The following is a 16,728-nucleotide window of genomic DNA, read 5'->3' on the forward strand; positions in this document are numbered from 1 at the left end:
AGATTTCAACTGACTCAGAGAAATACAAGACAAGGTCCCATTGAAAGACCTATTAGGAAGAAAAGGAGTCAAAGGGGGTTGGCAGTTCTTAAAAGATGTAATACTAGAAGCTCAACATCAAGCTATTCTGACACAGAGGAAAGATAAGAAGAGCCACAGGAGTCCAATGTGGCTGCACAAGGAGCTTTTTAGCTCTCTAAAAACCAAAAGGGATATATACAGGAAATGGAAGGAGGGGCATGTCACCAAGTAAGTATATATGGGAATAGCGCAAGCATATAGGGACAAAATCAGGAAACCCAAGGCAAAGAATGAGTTACATCTGGCAAAAAATGTTCGCGACAACAAGAAGGGGTTCTTCAAATATGGTCAGACAAAAATAGAAATATCAAGAATGGTATGGGTCCACTGCTCAATGGAGAAGGTGAGCTGGTAACGGAAGATGATAGGAAGATAGAGCTGCTCAATGCCTACTTTGCTTCAGTCTTCTCATAAAAGATAACATCTGACTGGACGACAAGCAAAGTTACCATAGATAATAAAGGGGAAGGGATGCAGATTGGAATAAGTAAAGAACATGTCAAAGATCTTCTGACCAATTTGAATGAATTCAAATCAGCAGGGCTGGATGCTATTCACCTGAGGTTACTGATGGAATTAGCTGAAGAAATCTCAGAGCCACTGGCAATAATATTTACAAACTCATGGATGACAGGAGAGGTCCTGGAAGACTGGAGAAGGGCTAACATACTGCCCATCTTTAAAAAAGGGGGAAAAGGAGGAGCTGGGGAACTATAGACCAGTCAGCCTGACTTCGATACCTGGGAAGCTACTACAGCAATGTTTAAAACATTCAATTTTCAAATACCTGGAGGATGAAAGGTAATCACTAGTAGCCAGCATGAATTTACTAAGAACAAATCATGCCAAACCAGCTTGATTTCCTTCTTTGACTGATTTGGGGGATATGGGGAATGTGATTGACATAATACACCTGGACTTCAGCAAGGCTTCTGACACAGCCCCACATGACATTCTAGTAAGTAAGCTGGAGAAATGCAAGAAGTGGATACATAGTTGGTTGAACAACCGCAAACAAAGAGTAACTATTAATGGAATGATATTAGATTGGAGGGAGGTCTCAAGTGGGGTTCCACAGGGATTTCATCTGGGTCCGGTATTGTTTAACATCTTTATTAATGACCTGGATGTAGGTATAGAGAGCATACTGATCAAGTTCGCAGATAACACAAAGCTGGGAAAGGGAATTGCCAATACTTTGGCAGATAGAGCTAAAATTCAGAGGGATCTTGATAAATTGGACAACTGGGCTATAGACAACAAAATGAAATTCAACAAAGACAGATGTAAGATGCTATATTTAGGGAAGAAAAGCCAAATGCACAAACACAGAATGGGGGGAAATTGGCTTAGCAGCAACACTGCTAAGAAGGATCCAGGAGTTGTGGTGGATCACATCCTCAACATGAGTCAGCAATCTGATGCTGTTGCCAAAAAAAGCAAATGCAATTTTAGGTTGCATTAACAGAGGCATAGTATGCAAGTCATAGAAGGTGATAGTACCACTTTACCCCAGCACTGGTTAGGCCTTAGCTATCCAGTTTTTGTCACCAATATATAGAAAGGATTTAGAGAAACTGGAAAGGATCCAGAGGCAAGCGACAGAGATGATCAAAGAGATGTAATGCAAGCCATATGAGTAAAGGCTGAAGGAACTGGGTATGTTTAGTTTGGAAAAGAAGAGATTAAGAGGGTGGGAATATGATACCAGTCTTCAAATACTTCAAAGGCTGCTATAAAAAAGAGATGGAGAAAAGTTGTTGTCTTTTGCCACGGAGGGCAGGACAAGAGGCAATGGGTTCAAACTACAGCACAGCAGATTTAGATTAAATCTCAGGAAAAACTTCCTAACTGTAAGGTCAGTAGGACAATGGAACAGACTGCCTAGGGAGATTGTGGAAGCTCCTTCACTGGAGGCTGGATTAAGAAGTTACCTACCTTTTCGTAAGTGTTGTTCTTTGAGATGTGTTGCTCATGTCCATTCCATTCTAGGTGTGCACGCGCCCACATGCACAGTTGTTGGAGATTTCTGCCTTAGCGGTATCTGTAGGGCTGGCTGTGGTGCCCCCTGGAGAGCCGCACTCATGTGTTGGTATATCAGGCACCACCGGCCCTGCACCCTCTTGGTTCCTTCTTGCCAGCAATTCCGACAGAGGGGCAGGACGGTGGCTAATTGAATGGACATGAGCAACACATCTCGAACAACAACAGTTATGAAAAGGTAGGTAACCGTTTTTTCTTCTTTGAGTGCTTGATCAGGTCGATTCCATTTTAGGTGACTCACAAGTAGTATCCACGGAGGTGGGCTCGGAGTTCACAACTTAGCGGCTTGTAGTACTGCCCTACCGAAGCCAGCATTGTCCCAGGCCTGCTGGGTCAGTGCATAGTGGGACATAAAGGTATGGACAGAAAACCAGGTGGCCGCTTTAAAGATGTCCTGGATAGGCACATGGGCTAGAAAGGCTGCTAAAAAGGCCTGCGCCCTAGTAGAGTGGGCAGTGACGATCGCTGGGGGTGGCACCTTCGCTTGGTCATAGCAGAAGTGAATGCAGGCAGTGATCTAAAAAGAAATTCTTTGAGTGGATATCGGGCAACCTTTCATCCTGTCGGTCACAGCAACGAATAATTGTGTCGACTTACGGAATGGCTTGGTCCTGTCAATGTAGAAGACCAGCGCCCTCTTGATGTCCAGAGCATGTAGCCTACACTCCTCCTCCAACTTATGCAGCTTTGGAAAGAAGACCGGTATGAAAATGTCCTGGCTTGAATGAAACTGAGAGACTAACTTGGGAAGAAAAGCCGGATGCGGTCTCAGCTGGACCTTGTCCTTGTAGAAGACCATGTACGGCATCTCCGAGGTGATTGCCTGAATCTTGGATACTTGGCGGGCCGACGTCACTGCAACCAGGAATGCGACCTTTCAGGAAAGGAGAAGGAGAGAGCAGAAAGCCAGAAGCTCGAAGGGAGGGCCTATAAGCTGCAGCAGCACCAGATTCAAATTCCACGGTGGGACAGGGTCCCTGACTTGCGGGTAGAGGAGCTCTAGGCCCTTAAGGAATATCCGTGATATCCCGAGCAAAAACTGACCTGCCCTCAAATGGGGCCTGGGGGGTTGGAAGGCTGAGTTGGCTGCTAGATGAACCTGGATCTATGAGAAGGATAAGCCCTGGATCTTAATATGCAGGAGGTAGTCCAAAATAAGCTGCAGCGAAGCCCGCTTGGGACGAACAACTTTGCCTGCAATCCAGCAGGTGAACCATTTCCACTTAACCAGGTAGGTCACTCTGGCGGAGGGCTTCCTACTTCCCAACAGATGCGCTGAACCTCAGCCGAGCACTGCTGCTCCTGCACGTTTAGCCACGCAGCAGCCAGGCCGTCAAATGTAACACTGCCAGGTTGGGATGCAAAAGACGTCCCCGGTACTGGGACAGCAGGTCCGACCTGAGCGGTAGCTGGAACGGGGTTGACACCGAGAGGTCCAGCAGAGTGCTGAACCAGTGTTGGAGCGGCCACGCCAGCGCTATGAGGATGACTCTTGCCCTCTCCTGTTTGATCTTCTTGAGGAACCTGGGTAGCAACAGCACCAGAGGGAAGGCGCACTTCAAAGCCCTCTGACCACGGGAGCAAAAAGGTGTCTGACAGGGATCCCCGTCCATGCCCCTGATTGAGCAGAAGATGTGGCATTTCCTGTTCTGCTGGGACGCGAACAGGTCCACCCGGGGAGTTCCCCACTTGTGGAAGATGGAACTGACCACCTCTGGATGAAGGGACCACTTGTGGAGAGATGAGAACGTCCTGCTGAGGTGATCCGCCAAAGCGATCTTGGTTCCTGGAAGGTGAGTGGCTATGAGATGGATGTTGTGTTGCAGACAGAAGTCCGAGAGCCAGAGGGCTTCCTGGCAGACGACCTGGTTCCGCCCTGCCTGTTGATATAGAAGACCGTAGCCGTGGTGTCTGTCAGGACCTGAACCACCCTGTCTTGAATCTGAGGTAGAAAGGCTTGGCAGGCTAGTCAAACCACCCTGAGTTCCCTGACATTGATATGCAGCGAGTGATCATGACTGGACCAACGACTTTGAGTGCGGAGAGCGCCCAGGTGGGCTCCCCATCTCAGGTCCGAGGCGTCGGAGACAAGGGTCACCGACGAGGTCAGAGCCACGAGTGAACTCTTTCAACACCGATTTGGGATCTTGATCACCTGGTCCATGCTGTGCCAGTTTGGGACACAGACCGACGCCAACCACACCTGAAGGGGTCTGAGGCAGAGTCGTGTGTGCTGCACCACGTAAGTACATGTTGCCATGTGGCCCAACAGTCACAGGCACACGTGGGTGGCAGTGAGCGGGTGGGCCCGCAGGCCCATGATGAGGTCTGCCCTGGCCTGGAACCAAGTCTCGGGGAAGGCGGCCCTGGCCTGAGTGGAGTCGAGGACTGCTCCAATTAATTCTATGCATCGTACTGGGATTAAGGTTGACTTTTTCTCGTTTATTAGCAACCCCAGGTCTCGACAGGTGGAACATACCAGATTGAGATGCCTCTGCACCAGATCCGGGGACTGGCCCCTTATCAACCAGTTGTCGAGGTACGTGTATATTTGGACTCCCCGATGTCGCAGGTAAGCGGCCACTGGTGCTATACACTTTGTGAACACACTCAGGGCTGACAAGAGACCAAAGGGCATTGCCGTTAACTGGAAATGGCACCGGCCCAACATGAAGCAGAGGAAGTGCCGGTGCCCTGGGAAAATGGAAATATGGAAGTGTGCGTCCTTTAAGTCGAGAGCAGCGTACCAGTCTCCCGGATCCGGGGAGGGAATCATGGAGGCTAGGGAGACCATGCAAAACTTCAACTTCTTGAGAGCCTTGTTGAGGCAACGCAGGTCTAGGATGGGTCTGAGGACCCCTTTTGCCTTCGGGATTAGTCAGTAGCGGGAGTAAAATCCTCATCCTTCCATGTTCCAAGCAACCTTTTCCACTGCCCCCAGGTGCAGGAGGTTTTCGACCTCCTGAACGAGGAGTTACTCGTGAGAAGGGTTCCTAAAGAGGAACGGGGAAGGGATGGATGTTTGGCTATAAATTGCAGAATGTAGCCCGACAAAACTGTATTGAGCACCCAGCGGTCTGAGGTGACATGGGACCAGGCCAACCGGAAAGATCGGAGGTGGTTGAGGAAAGGGAGGATTGGATCCAGTACTTTGGCTGGTGCGCTGTCCTCGTGCACACCCTCAAAATGACTGCTTCTGGCCTCCCTGACTTCTGGGAGGGTCAGGTTGGACAGCCAGGCGGGAAGAGGACGAGTAGTGTCTCTTAGGCCCCTTATCCTTGTCCTTGTCCCAGGAGCCAGATCTGGGAGCCCCCCAGCACCTAGACTGCAATGGAGGAAGCAGCGGTTGGAAAAGCTTCCTGGACTGCTGAGTGGTGTGCTAGCCCAGGGAGCGGAGGGTGGCTCAGGAGTCCTCGAGCCAATGGAGCCTAGAGTCAGTCAGCTCAGAAATGAGCCGCGAACCCTCAAATGGGAGGTCCTAGATCGTGGTCTGCATCTCCTGGAACAGCCCAGAAGCCTGCAACCAGGAGCTGCATCTCATGGCCACCACCGAAGCAACCACCCTGGCAGCCGAGTCCGTCACATCCCAGGCATCACCAACATAGCGAACTCTTGGACATGGTCCTGTAGGAGCGCCTCTGTGAACTTATTAAGGGAGTCCCACAGGTTAAAGTTGTAACATGCCAGCAGAGCCTGGTGGTTAGACACCCTAAACTGTAAGCTGGTCGTGGAATGAACTTTCCTGCCAAACAAGTCTAGTCTTTTGGCCTCTAATTTTTGGCGTTCCGCTGGGGTGGCCCTATCTGTCCCTTTTGTTCACCACGGACATGACCAATGAAGCCACGGCGGGATGAGTATACAGACAGTCAAAGCCCTTTGCAGGGACATAGTATTTCTTTTTCACTTTCTTTGACATCGGCGGAATAGAGGAGGGGGTTTGCCACCCTAATTTGGCTATTTTGAGCACGCCTGGGTGGACAGGCAATGCAATCTTAGCCAGTGCGGTGGCCGAAATGACATTGAAGAGGCCGTCTGCCTCCTCAGCAACCGCCTCGATCTGCAGGCCAAGATTGTCCACCACCCATTTAGGGAGGCCTTGGTGCTCCTTAAAATCGACCGGAGGGGCTGCTCGTGAGGGATGGCCCGGCTACTGCCTCATCCGAGGACGACGATGACAACTGCACCACCTGTGGGAGGGTGTTGTACCCTTCCTTGTTGGGGGAGGGCTCTGACTGTGGTGCCGGCGGTGCTATGGCCGGCTTGTCCGATGAGGCCAGGAGAATATTGGACCAACACCATCGGCACCCCCCAGGAGTTCCAGTACTGCCACTGGGGGGCCACTGTCCCTGATGCATTGGCACCATGGCTGGTGCTGCCCTGGTCTCCCACGTTGATGGAGAGTTGCCCGTTCTCAGCGATGGGCTAAAGTCGCGGTCCAACCCCGACCACTGCCCCTCCGATGACTATGGTGGGGCCACTGAGGCCTGACTCTGTCTGCTGACCCTGGTGGGCGATTGGTGGGGTGATGGTGAGTAGCGCCGCCTGCCCAAGGAACAGTACCGGGGCGAACAAGACTGGTGCCAAGATCCTGAACGACCCCTCCAGGACAGCGACCAACATCAAGGAGATCACCTGAGAGTGACCGGCGCCTGGGCGACCTGTGGCCAAACATTCACCAGAACCAATGGTATAGAGAATGGCGCCTTGAGTGCAGAGTCTCATGCCTAGTAGGCGGGGATCTCATCGGGGACCTAGGCCTCCTGGCTGGAGAGCTAGGGTGCAGTGCTGGGGTCCGAGGTCACGGCAAAGGAGACCTACCCCTGCAGCCTGGTGACCGGAGGGTATTCTGCCAGTCTGTGCTGCTGCTCCCCAGTGGGTTTTGCTCTTTAGCCACCAGGACCGCTTTGGGCACTGAAGGCCCCATGATAGGCTGGGAGCCCTAGCCGCTGCCTGGGGTGGGGGGTGGGTCCCTGGCTGAGCTGGGAGGTCCGACCACAGCAGTACCCCCATGAAGCCACAAAGCGGGTGCATGGCCTGACACGTCCTTTTCCCGTGGCCCCTCTGTCCTTCAGTGCTGAGGGACTCCGCTTCTTCGGCACCGGTGAGGGGGAGCGGTAGGGTGACCAGACAGCAAGTGTGAAAAATCAGGATGGGGGTGGGAGGTAATAGGAGTCTATATAAGAAAAAGACCCAAAAATCTGGATTGTCCCTATAAAAATTGGGACATCTGGTCACCCTAGAGCAGTGCTGGGCCGAGTCCGGTGCCGGCGGTGCACTGCGCACCAAGGCAGATGTACTCGGCATGGGATCTGCGGTAGAGGGCTCCGACGCGGGTCGAAGAGCAGCCTCCATTAGGAGGGCCCTCAAGTGGATATCCCGCTCCTTCTGGGTCCAAGGGCGAAAGTTCTTGCAAATACGACACTTGTCCTTTCTGTGGCTCTCTCCCAGACACTTGAGACAACTGTCGTGGGGATTACTGATTGGCATCGGCCTGCTGCATGTCGAACACAACTTGAAGTCTGGAGAGTGGGGCTTGCCCTGCTTGGGGCAAAGTCCCAACCGGGACTCTACTAACTAACTTAACAGTATAACTAACTACTATGAACTATATACAACAACCAACAGAACAAAGTCTATGAGGAAAATCGCTACTGCTCTTGTGATGCAAGACAAGGAACTCCAACCAATCATGATGGGTGGTAAGAAGGAACTGAGAGGGCACAGGGCCGGCAGCGCCTGATATACTGCCTCATGGAAGCACCACTCTACAGGGTGCTATAGCCAGCCCTATGGATACCGCTAAGACAGAAATCTCTGACAACTGTACACGTGGGTGCGTGCACACCTAAAATGGAATCAACATGAGCAAGCAATTGAAGAACCACCATCTGTCTTGGATGGTTTAGACACAACGAATTATGCATTCTGGTAGAGTGGTTAGACCAGATGACCCTTGTGGTCCCTTCTAACCCTAGATTCTACAGGAACTCTCTGGGACTGTCAGCGTACCTTTCATTGGAACTGTATGTATGACTTACCAGTATGATTGACAATCTCAGGGTTACTTTGAATCTACTGCAGTTCCTGGAATCTCAAATATTTGCTGTGACAAGCAGAAAAAATACTATTTTTGATTGATCAGGAGACCGCAATGGTTCCACTCAGGTGACCATCCAACATCATTTATACTATGTTTCCTAAACATCCTCTCTCTGTATAACATCCTCACGGATCATCTCAGTATCCAAAAGACAATCAATAGATGGAAAATGTGATAGAGGCTAGAGCAGCAGTGTTAGTCATCACGTTTCGAGGCCAACCAGCTGTAAAGTACAGAATTTAAAATACCAATGCATAGCAGCTAGCAAGTAAACCTTTTTAAACTTCTTCTCCACAATGCTGTGAACAAAGGTCAGCTTAGTGAGTCCAGCTGTTGTTACTATGAAACAGACTTGTGTATTCCTGTGATTTTTTATTTTTAATTGACAAAAATCACTCAGATTTATATACTAAAATGACTGTAACCATGAGTCCAGATCCTTACACAAGAAAATAAACAATTTGCTATCACTGTTTGATTTTTAACTGGTGTTGTTCATTGATATGCCAGTCTCTAGTCAAGTCAAAATTGGGGCTTCATTGTGTTAGGCACTGTACCAGACGCGTATGATGTCAAGCATGTAAAAGTCCGTGCCTTTAGCTGAAAAAAATTGATAACTGGTCTTTTATTGTTTTAATTTTGAACCCAAAGATATAAGCATATTTTAAAGAATTAGAAATACGTTTAAAAAAGTGAAACAAGGATCCAAATCTGTGCCAAATAAGGTGGCATTTTTTGTGGTGAGAGCACTTCTCTACTAAAAAGTGGCCTGGGATCACCATTCTCATTTTAGACTGGCCACCAAACAGCCGTCACCCAGTAACAACTGTGATTCAATACCAACCTGGGGTGGACTCAAGGAGAAGTCTACATCATGGTCATTACTGAGTAACTCAAAAGATTTTCTTTGCTTAATGCTCAGTATTTTCCCATTACTAGAGAGCAAGGTTTACCACCAGCACCACTGCTACCGACGTCTGGTCTTTCAGATGCTCACTTGCTAAAGCATCTCTAAAGCTGCTAGTTGCATAACTTTGGGCCCTGCTTCTTCTGACATCTGGATCCCAACCCACTGTCATTTTCATTTAATCAGACCTCCCATTAAGAGCATTGCTTCCTGAAGGATCAGGGCTAAAATCCAGGTGGGCATTGACATAATTCCAGCATTATTTTAAATCAAATCTATTTTTGTCCCTTCTTCTACTACCACTGTTTCATCCTGACATGAGCATCCTTTCTCTGCTGAGTGGTAACAGATGTCCAGGTCCCCACAAGTCAGCTTCCCAACAGAGGGGAAATCAGTGACAAAGTCTGGGTGTACTCTAAGTGTAACTTGTTTATTTACACAGATTTCAGGTCTGGTGTCTCAGATATTTACACAGCATGCAGGCAATCCAGTCTTTCAGAGTAACTTCAATACCCAGTTCTCAAAGAGCAACTCTGCTCACGACCTGACTCTAGTCAGAGACCAAGACAAGGAGCCTGCTGCTTGCACATCCTCTCTTTAAGGACCTCTGCCTCTATACAGGACCATGCACAACAAAAACTAACAACACAGCATGTTCTCCCAAGACTGAACATTTGCTCACATGCTAAGAAAGAGAACTTGGAGGACCACGTGTAACAGCTCTGACAATGCCTACCATAACAGATTCTCTCTCTCTTTCTCTCTGAATCTAAGATAGCAAACCTTTATTTTGAGTTGACAAATATTGATGTACCTTTTACTTCAGGCATTTTAAAGGCATTTTTTCACCACAGTATTTAAGTGCCAAAGTGATACCTACTATTTATATAGAGTTTTACATTATCAAACCACTTTATAAACATGAACTAAATGATGCTCACACCTGTGAGTCAGGCAAATATTATTATTCTCATTTTCCAGACTGAGAAAATAAAACAGAGAGCTTAGGCACTCAGATACTACAGGAATGGAAGCATTTAAAATAATGTAGATAGATAAGAAATAGAAGTGACTAGCTCAAGGTGATACAAAAAGTTAGTGATGCAGCCACTGTCAGAAGAGAGGTCTCTTGATTTGCAGTCATATACCCAATGCACCTCTCATCTATTTTTGTCCAAGGTATAAAAGAGTTTATAAGCAGTACAGCTTTTAGCAGCTGCTGTTTACTTCTTTCTGATGTTCCTATATCCCAAAGCCAGATAAAGTTAATATATATTTTAAAATGGGAGACATTAGAACATCGTTACTTTCCTTATGGCAGCACTGGATTCAATCTGACTGGACAAGCCTTAAGAAAACAGTCATGTTTTCCTTTGGAGATAAATAAGTGATTGACGCTAAAAGCCCTTCCCTGTTGGACAGAGAATCTAGAAGGAACTCCACCTTGCAGCTTGACATTATATAACTCCTGGATTTTAATCAGCTACAAGAGGAAGGTTTTTTCCTACCTCTCCTTCCTCTCTTCTCTAGCCCCCACCACATTCCCTGCCCCTTGTTTATGAAGGGAAAAGGAATGACTGTCCCTACGAATATTTATTTATTTTCTTCCTTGTAACTGCTCCTCACCTAGCCCCAAAACTTAGCCAAACTTGCTGGGTCAACCTGCCAAAAGAAACAAAAGCTGTTTTGTTGAAATGTTGTTGGAAAGACAGAAGAAAAACTAACTATACACAATGACAGGGTTGCTATATATGAAATGCAGCAATAATGCCTTTGAAAGGCACTCATTACAGAGAAAAATCAGAACCACTCCGAAATGAGACTATTGCCTCTGAACAAAATAAAAACAACTTTTGGCCTAACTCATTAGCAATCTGGCTTTGTAGAAATTGTGCGGTTACATCATTAAAACATACCCCACCTAATGAGTTGTATGACTGTTACTTCAGTTTCCACAGCAGAGAAACAATGTAAATGTGTGAGTGACATAACTGCTAGTTGATCAACATCCTTGTTTTGTTTTGTACCACTGGACTGGGAATGATGGTGCGTGCACATCAGTATTGAATATTTTCATTACAAATCAGTAGTGTGTCTCACAGCAGAGTGACCAGTACAATAACTCCTCACTTAAAGTCATCCCGGTTAACATTGTTTCGTTGTCATGTTGCTGATCAATTAGGGAACATTCTCGTTTAAAGTTGTGTATTGCTCCCTTCTAACGTCATTTGGCAGCCGCCTGCTTTGTCTACTGCTTGCAGGAAGAGCAGCCCGTTGGAGCTAGCTGGTGGGGGCTTGGAACCAGGGTGGACCGGCAGCCCCCTATCAGCTCCCTGCTCCCCCAAGTTCCCTGTGCAGCAGCTGCCTGCAGTTCAACTGTGTCTCTCCCCCCACTGCCATGCGCTGCTCCTGCCCTCTGCCTTGGAGCTGCTCCCCGAGACTCCTGCTTGCTGTGCGGGGAGGAGGGAAGGAAAAGGGGACTAATGTCAGGGTGTCCCCCTCCCCCCGTTCCTGCACCCCGCTTACCCCATCTTCCATAGAGCAGAGGACACACACCAGGGCTCGGGTCAGAGGGAGCTGAGGGAGCTTGCAGAAGCTGTGGTCTCAGCAAGCTGATCTAATTAACAAGGCAGTGTACTTAAAGAGGAAATGCGCATATCTCCCTCCATTCCTGCTGCCTTGTAGAATGAGAGAGTTAACCCTTGAGGGCTCAGCCAATTGCTGTTCATCATTTAGCAGTAAGGGAAATATCCCACGCTCTGACTCCTCCACCTCAACCAAGCTTCACAATCATCATCACTATGTATCAGTATTAAATTGTTTGTTTAAAACTTATACTGTGTGTGTGTGTATATTATATATATATAAAAAATTTTCACCAGACAAAAGAGTATATATATATATATATACACACACACACACACACACACACACACACTATACTCTTTTGTCTGGTCAAAATTTTTTCCCTGGGACCTAACCCCCTCATTTACATTAATTCTTATGGGGAAATTGGATTCGCTTAACATCATTTCACTTAAAGTCACATTTTTCAGGAACATAACTACAACGTTAAGTGAGGAGTTACTGTATTTGTAAAATAGGGGATACCACAGAATGTCATAGAAGACAGGGTATTGTTCAACAGTCTTGAGATGCAATGCTTACTTGACACTGTTTTAAAGGTACTAAAGCAAATTTAACTACAAGTTTCCCTCTTTCTGTTTTGTGCCTCCTTTACATTTGTGTCCCAGACATGTCATTTTTTAAAAAAAAATCTGTTTATATGCATATCTATGAACATGTGACATCCACATTTGCTGGCTGCTTTCACAAAGGCCAAATAAAAGATGTATGGAAAAATACTAAATACTGATTTTGATTCACATGAAAATTCTGCAAACACACTAGCAGAACAATTTTAACTCCCCTATCTAGCCATCTGTAAAGATATTAGGATTTCCTAATTATCTAAATGAGAAAGCTATGAGTCCTTCCCAGCCACTCTGATCCTGTAACCATTACACACAAGCAACTTCCCACGTGAGAAGTCATATTGAATTATATGGGACAACTTATTTGAATATATGCTTGGAATATCAGGCTATAAAACTCTAAGCCCCTTACAATATTTATAGAACACACAGATGGACAGATAGGCTCAATATCATACCAAAGGATACCTAAAAGAAGGCCCTGCACAACCCATCACAAAACAAATCCTTCCCCATATGCCTCAATTACACCGCCACCACCGCATGAAAAGCACAAGAAAATGTAGGTAGGCCTTGCAGGTCAGCAAACTCAAGCACTGTTGGACCGAGGGGGAAGCAAATTCCAAAGTCTAGATACACATACTGAAACTTTCAGTTCTGTCCCTTTTAAATCAGGGGGCTGTACGCCTCAGCAGTCAATGCACACATAAAAACATATATTTAAATACAGTGTTTGAATTTTAGATATCAAGTTTTGATTAAGAGGCTTTAATGATTTTCCAATATTACAATCCTGCTGCCACATTCTCCTCATCCCATTTACAGCACCTAAGGGAGAAGAAAAATCTGACATTACAAGGCTACATTGAGAATATTATGTTCTTTTTGCATACCTGTGTTTGGATATTAGGTATGACCTTGTAGGTATTCTGGAGCTGTCCATTTTCTTTGTTTTTATCTGCTTTAACAGGAAAGAAATAAACACACAGAACTATTATTCACGTTCTTCAAGATAAAGCAAAATAATAATTACGTTTTTTCCAGATTATTTTTCAATGGCTATGAAGGTAGCGAGAATTGTGCCTTCTGTCAACCTGTCATAGCTTATTTCACTCTTTCCGCAACTGGGTTTTAAAATTCATCTTGAACACCTCTTCTTCCCATATTGTTAATGAGGAAAACAAGGTGTTCTTGTAATTATACCTGACTGGGTGTATGTACAGGAAGAGTGGAAGGAGGGAAAAGGGCAGGGTGAGCTGTTGGAATTTGCTATCATTAAGTATTTTAAATATTATTTATTGGTTGCTGGCTGACACTATTCTGCTACTGTAAATACAGAGAGAAACAATCCCTTTTCCTTAGGATCTCAGGGCCAGATTTAAATGGTATTTAGGCACCTACTGGGATTTTCAAAAGCATCTAGATGATTAAATCTCACTGAAATCAGTGAGTGTTAGGCACAGAGATGCTTTTAATAATCTCAGTAGTCACGTATATTCCTTTAAAAATTTGGCCCTTAGGCTCCAAGTCCCCATTCCTCCAAACAGTAACTGCGGCCCAAACCTTCACTTACATGTATAGTCCCTTTGATGCTAGTGAGCCTACACTGAGAATAAAGTTACATGGGATAATGTGTGTGATCAGTATTGGACCCCAAAGAGACGAACAATAGAAAACAACTTCAAACATGCAAAGCAATATAAATTAGGCCTGATCCTCAGAGAGATGCTGAGTTGAACAGTCTAACACAGTAGTAGTGCCCAGTCAGCCCGCACATGCACTCTATGCATCTTCATGCCCCATACTGTGGATATATAGAGCTGTATGAGCAAGCTTCCCTCAGGGCCTTCTCTACCACAAAGTCCTGCAAAGGAAACTCAGAAGCATAGGCGCTGACTTTTGGTTTTGCTGTGGGTGCCCCACACTGATTCCACCCCCCAGAGCCCACCCAGATCCGCCCCCATCCCTGACACTCCCTTCCCTGAGCGCCTCCCACCTGCTGCTCATTCCTTTCTGCCCCCTCCTGCCTTAAGGGCAGTGAGGGGGGAGGTGGCAGAGAGGAGCGAGTGGTGGGGCAGCCCTGCTTAACAGTGAATGGGGGTGCAGGGCCAGCTGCTGAATAGCTGATTGGCGGACAGCCCCAGGGCTGCCAGAGTAGCAGCCCCGGCCAGCCCCATGGGTGCTAAGCACCCCCTATTTTTTCTCTATGGGTTTTTGAGCCTCTGAGCACCCATGGAATTAGCACCTATGCTCAGTAGCAGAGGGGAAGGAGAGCTCTGCAAATTTCAGAGACTTGGACATCCTTGAATAATGTCATAGAAGTAGACTGACATCTTGCAGAATGGTCTAACAGTGTACAGGGAGGTTGAATGTTGACAGACTCATAACACTAGATAATACACCCCAATACTAGAGATCCACCCCAAGAATCTTTTGGGAGAGATTGTGGATCCTTTGGATCTGTCTGCAATTGAAACAAACAGTTGGGGAGACTTGCTGATTCGTTTGGTTGTGTCCAAATAGAAGATTAATGCCCTTCTGACACTGAAGGCATCGAAGACCGCTTCCTGCCTAGTCTGATGTGGTTTCAGGGGGAAAAAAATGGAAGATGACTGGTTTGATTAATATGAAATTCAGAAGACACTTAAGGTTGAAATTTAGGATGTGGTCATAACAAGACTTTTTCCTTGAAAAACATCATAAAGGAGGTGATCTGCCATTAAAATCCCCAGTTTTCCTACCCTTTGGGAAAAAGTGATGCCTATCAAGAAAGCTATTTTCATGGATATGTGAAGCAACAAACATGTAGATGAAGGCAATTAAGGATGAAGTTCAAGAACCATATAGGGGCAGGTTCCCTAATCTATGGGAAAAGATTCATCTGTCCTTTGAGGAACCTTGACATTTTGGGGTGAGCAAAAATTGAAAAACCTTCCATAGATGAGTGAAAGGCTGCTGTAGCAGCCAAAGGAAACTTGAAGGAATTCATAACAAGACCTGATCTTTTAAATTCCATCAGGTAGTCCAGGACAGTGGAAAGAGGAGAGAGAACAGGAGAAACTTGTTGACAGGTACACCAATGGTGAAATCTCTTCCCTTTCTGAAGATAAGTACTTTGTGTAGATGCTTTCCTGCTATAGAACAATACTTGTTGAACAGGAAATCTCTATTCCCGAAAACCATCTAAGAACCACCTGGAATCACAGAAGTTCCAGTTTGAGATGAAGTGTCTGACCGGCATCGGGGGCAACAGGTAGCAACTCATCAGAAGTATCAGTGGTGGACAGAAAGTGAGCTGAATCTGGTTAGGATACCAAATCTGTTTCAACCAAGCCAGTGCAAATAAAATGACCTTGTCCTGCTTGATCTTGTTCAGTACCTTCAAGAACAACGATGTTGGTGGGTATGCATAAAAAAGGCCCTTGACTTCTTTGTTTCGGTCTTCACCGAGAAGTCTGAAGGAATGCCTAACATAGTGAATGCTAATGGGAAGGGGGTAGGTTTAGCAGATAAAATAAAAAAAGAACAAGTTAAAAATCACTTAGAAAAGTTAGATTCCTGCAAGTCACCAGGGCCTGATGAAATGCATCCTAGAATACTCAAGGAGCTAATAGAGGAGGTATCTGAGCCTCTAGCTATTATCTTTGGAAAATCATGGGAGATGGGAGAGATTCCAGAAGACTGGAAAATGGCAAATATAGTGCCCATCTATAAAAAGGGAAATAAAAACAACCCAGGAAACTACAGACCAGTTAGTTTAACTTCTGTGCCAGGGAAGATAATGGAGCAAGTAATTAAGGAAATCATCTGCAAACACTTGGAAGGTGGTAAGGTGATAGGGAACAGCCAGCATGGATTTGTAAAGAACAAATCATGTCAAACCAATCTGATAGCTTTCTTTGATAGGATAACAAATCTTGTGGATAAGGGAGAAGCTGTGGATGTGGTATACCTAGACTTTAGTAAGGCATTTGATACGGTCTCGCATGATATTCTTATCGACAAACTAGGCAAATACAATTTAGATGGGGCTACTATAAGGTGGGTGCATAACTGGCTGGATAACCGTACTCAGAGAGTTGTTATTAATGGTTCCCAATCCTGCTGGAAAGGCATAACGAGTGGGGTTCCGCAGGGGTCTGTTTTGGGACCGGCTCTGTTCAATATCTTCATTAACGACTTAGATATTGGCATAGAAAGTACGCTTATTAAGTTTGCGGATGATACCAAACTGGGAGGGATTGCAACTGCTTTGGAGGACAGGGTCATAATTCAAAATGATCTGGACAAATTGGAGAAATGGTCTGAGTTAAACAGGATGAAGTTTAACAAAGACAAATGCAAAGTGCTCCACTTAGGAAGAAAAAATCAGTTTCACACAT

General features: G+C 46.1%; 1 protein-coding gene across 1 annotated transcript in view; it reads right to left on the reverse strand.

The window, feature by feature from the left end:
* Positions 1-16,728, reverse strand: part of ABI3BP (ABI family member 3 binding protein) — a 302,067-nt gene that overhangs the window by 175,846 nt on the left and 109,493 nt on the right. The window contains exon 6 of the mRNA XM_065423543.1: positions 13,240-13,307. Within this exon, the coding sequence (XP_065279615.1) occupies positions 13,240-13,307 (68 nt within the window). The remainder of the gene's footprint in view (positions 1-13,239; positions 13,308-16,728) is intronic.

The sequence above is a fragment of the Emys orbicularis genome, chromosome 1 (assembly GCF_028017835.1).
Source record: "Emys orbicularis isolate rEmyOrb1 chromosome 1, rEmyOrb1.hap1, whole genome shotgun sequence".
In the NCBI taxonomy this organism is placed as follows: Eukaryota; Metazoa; Chordata; order Testudines; family Emydidae; genus Emys; species Emys orbicularis.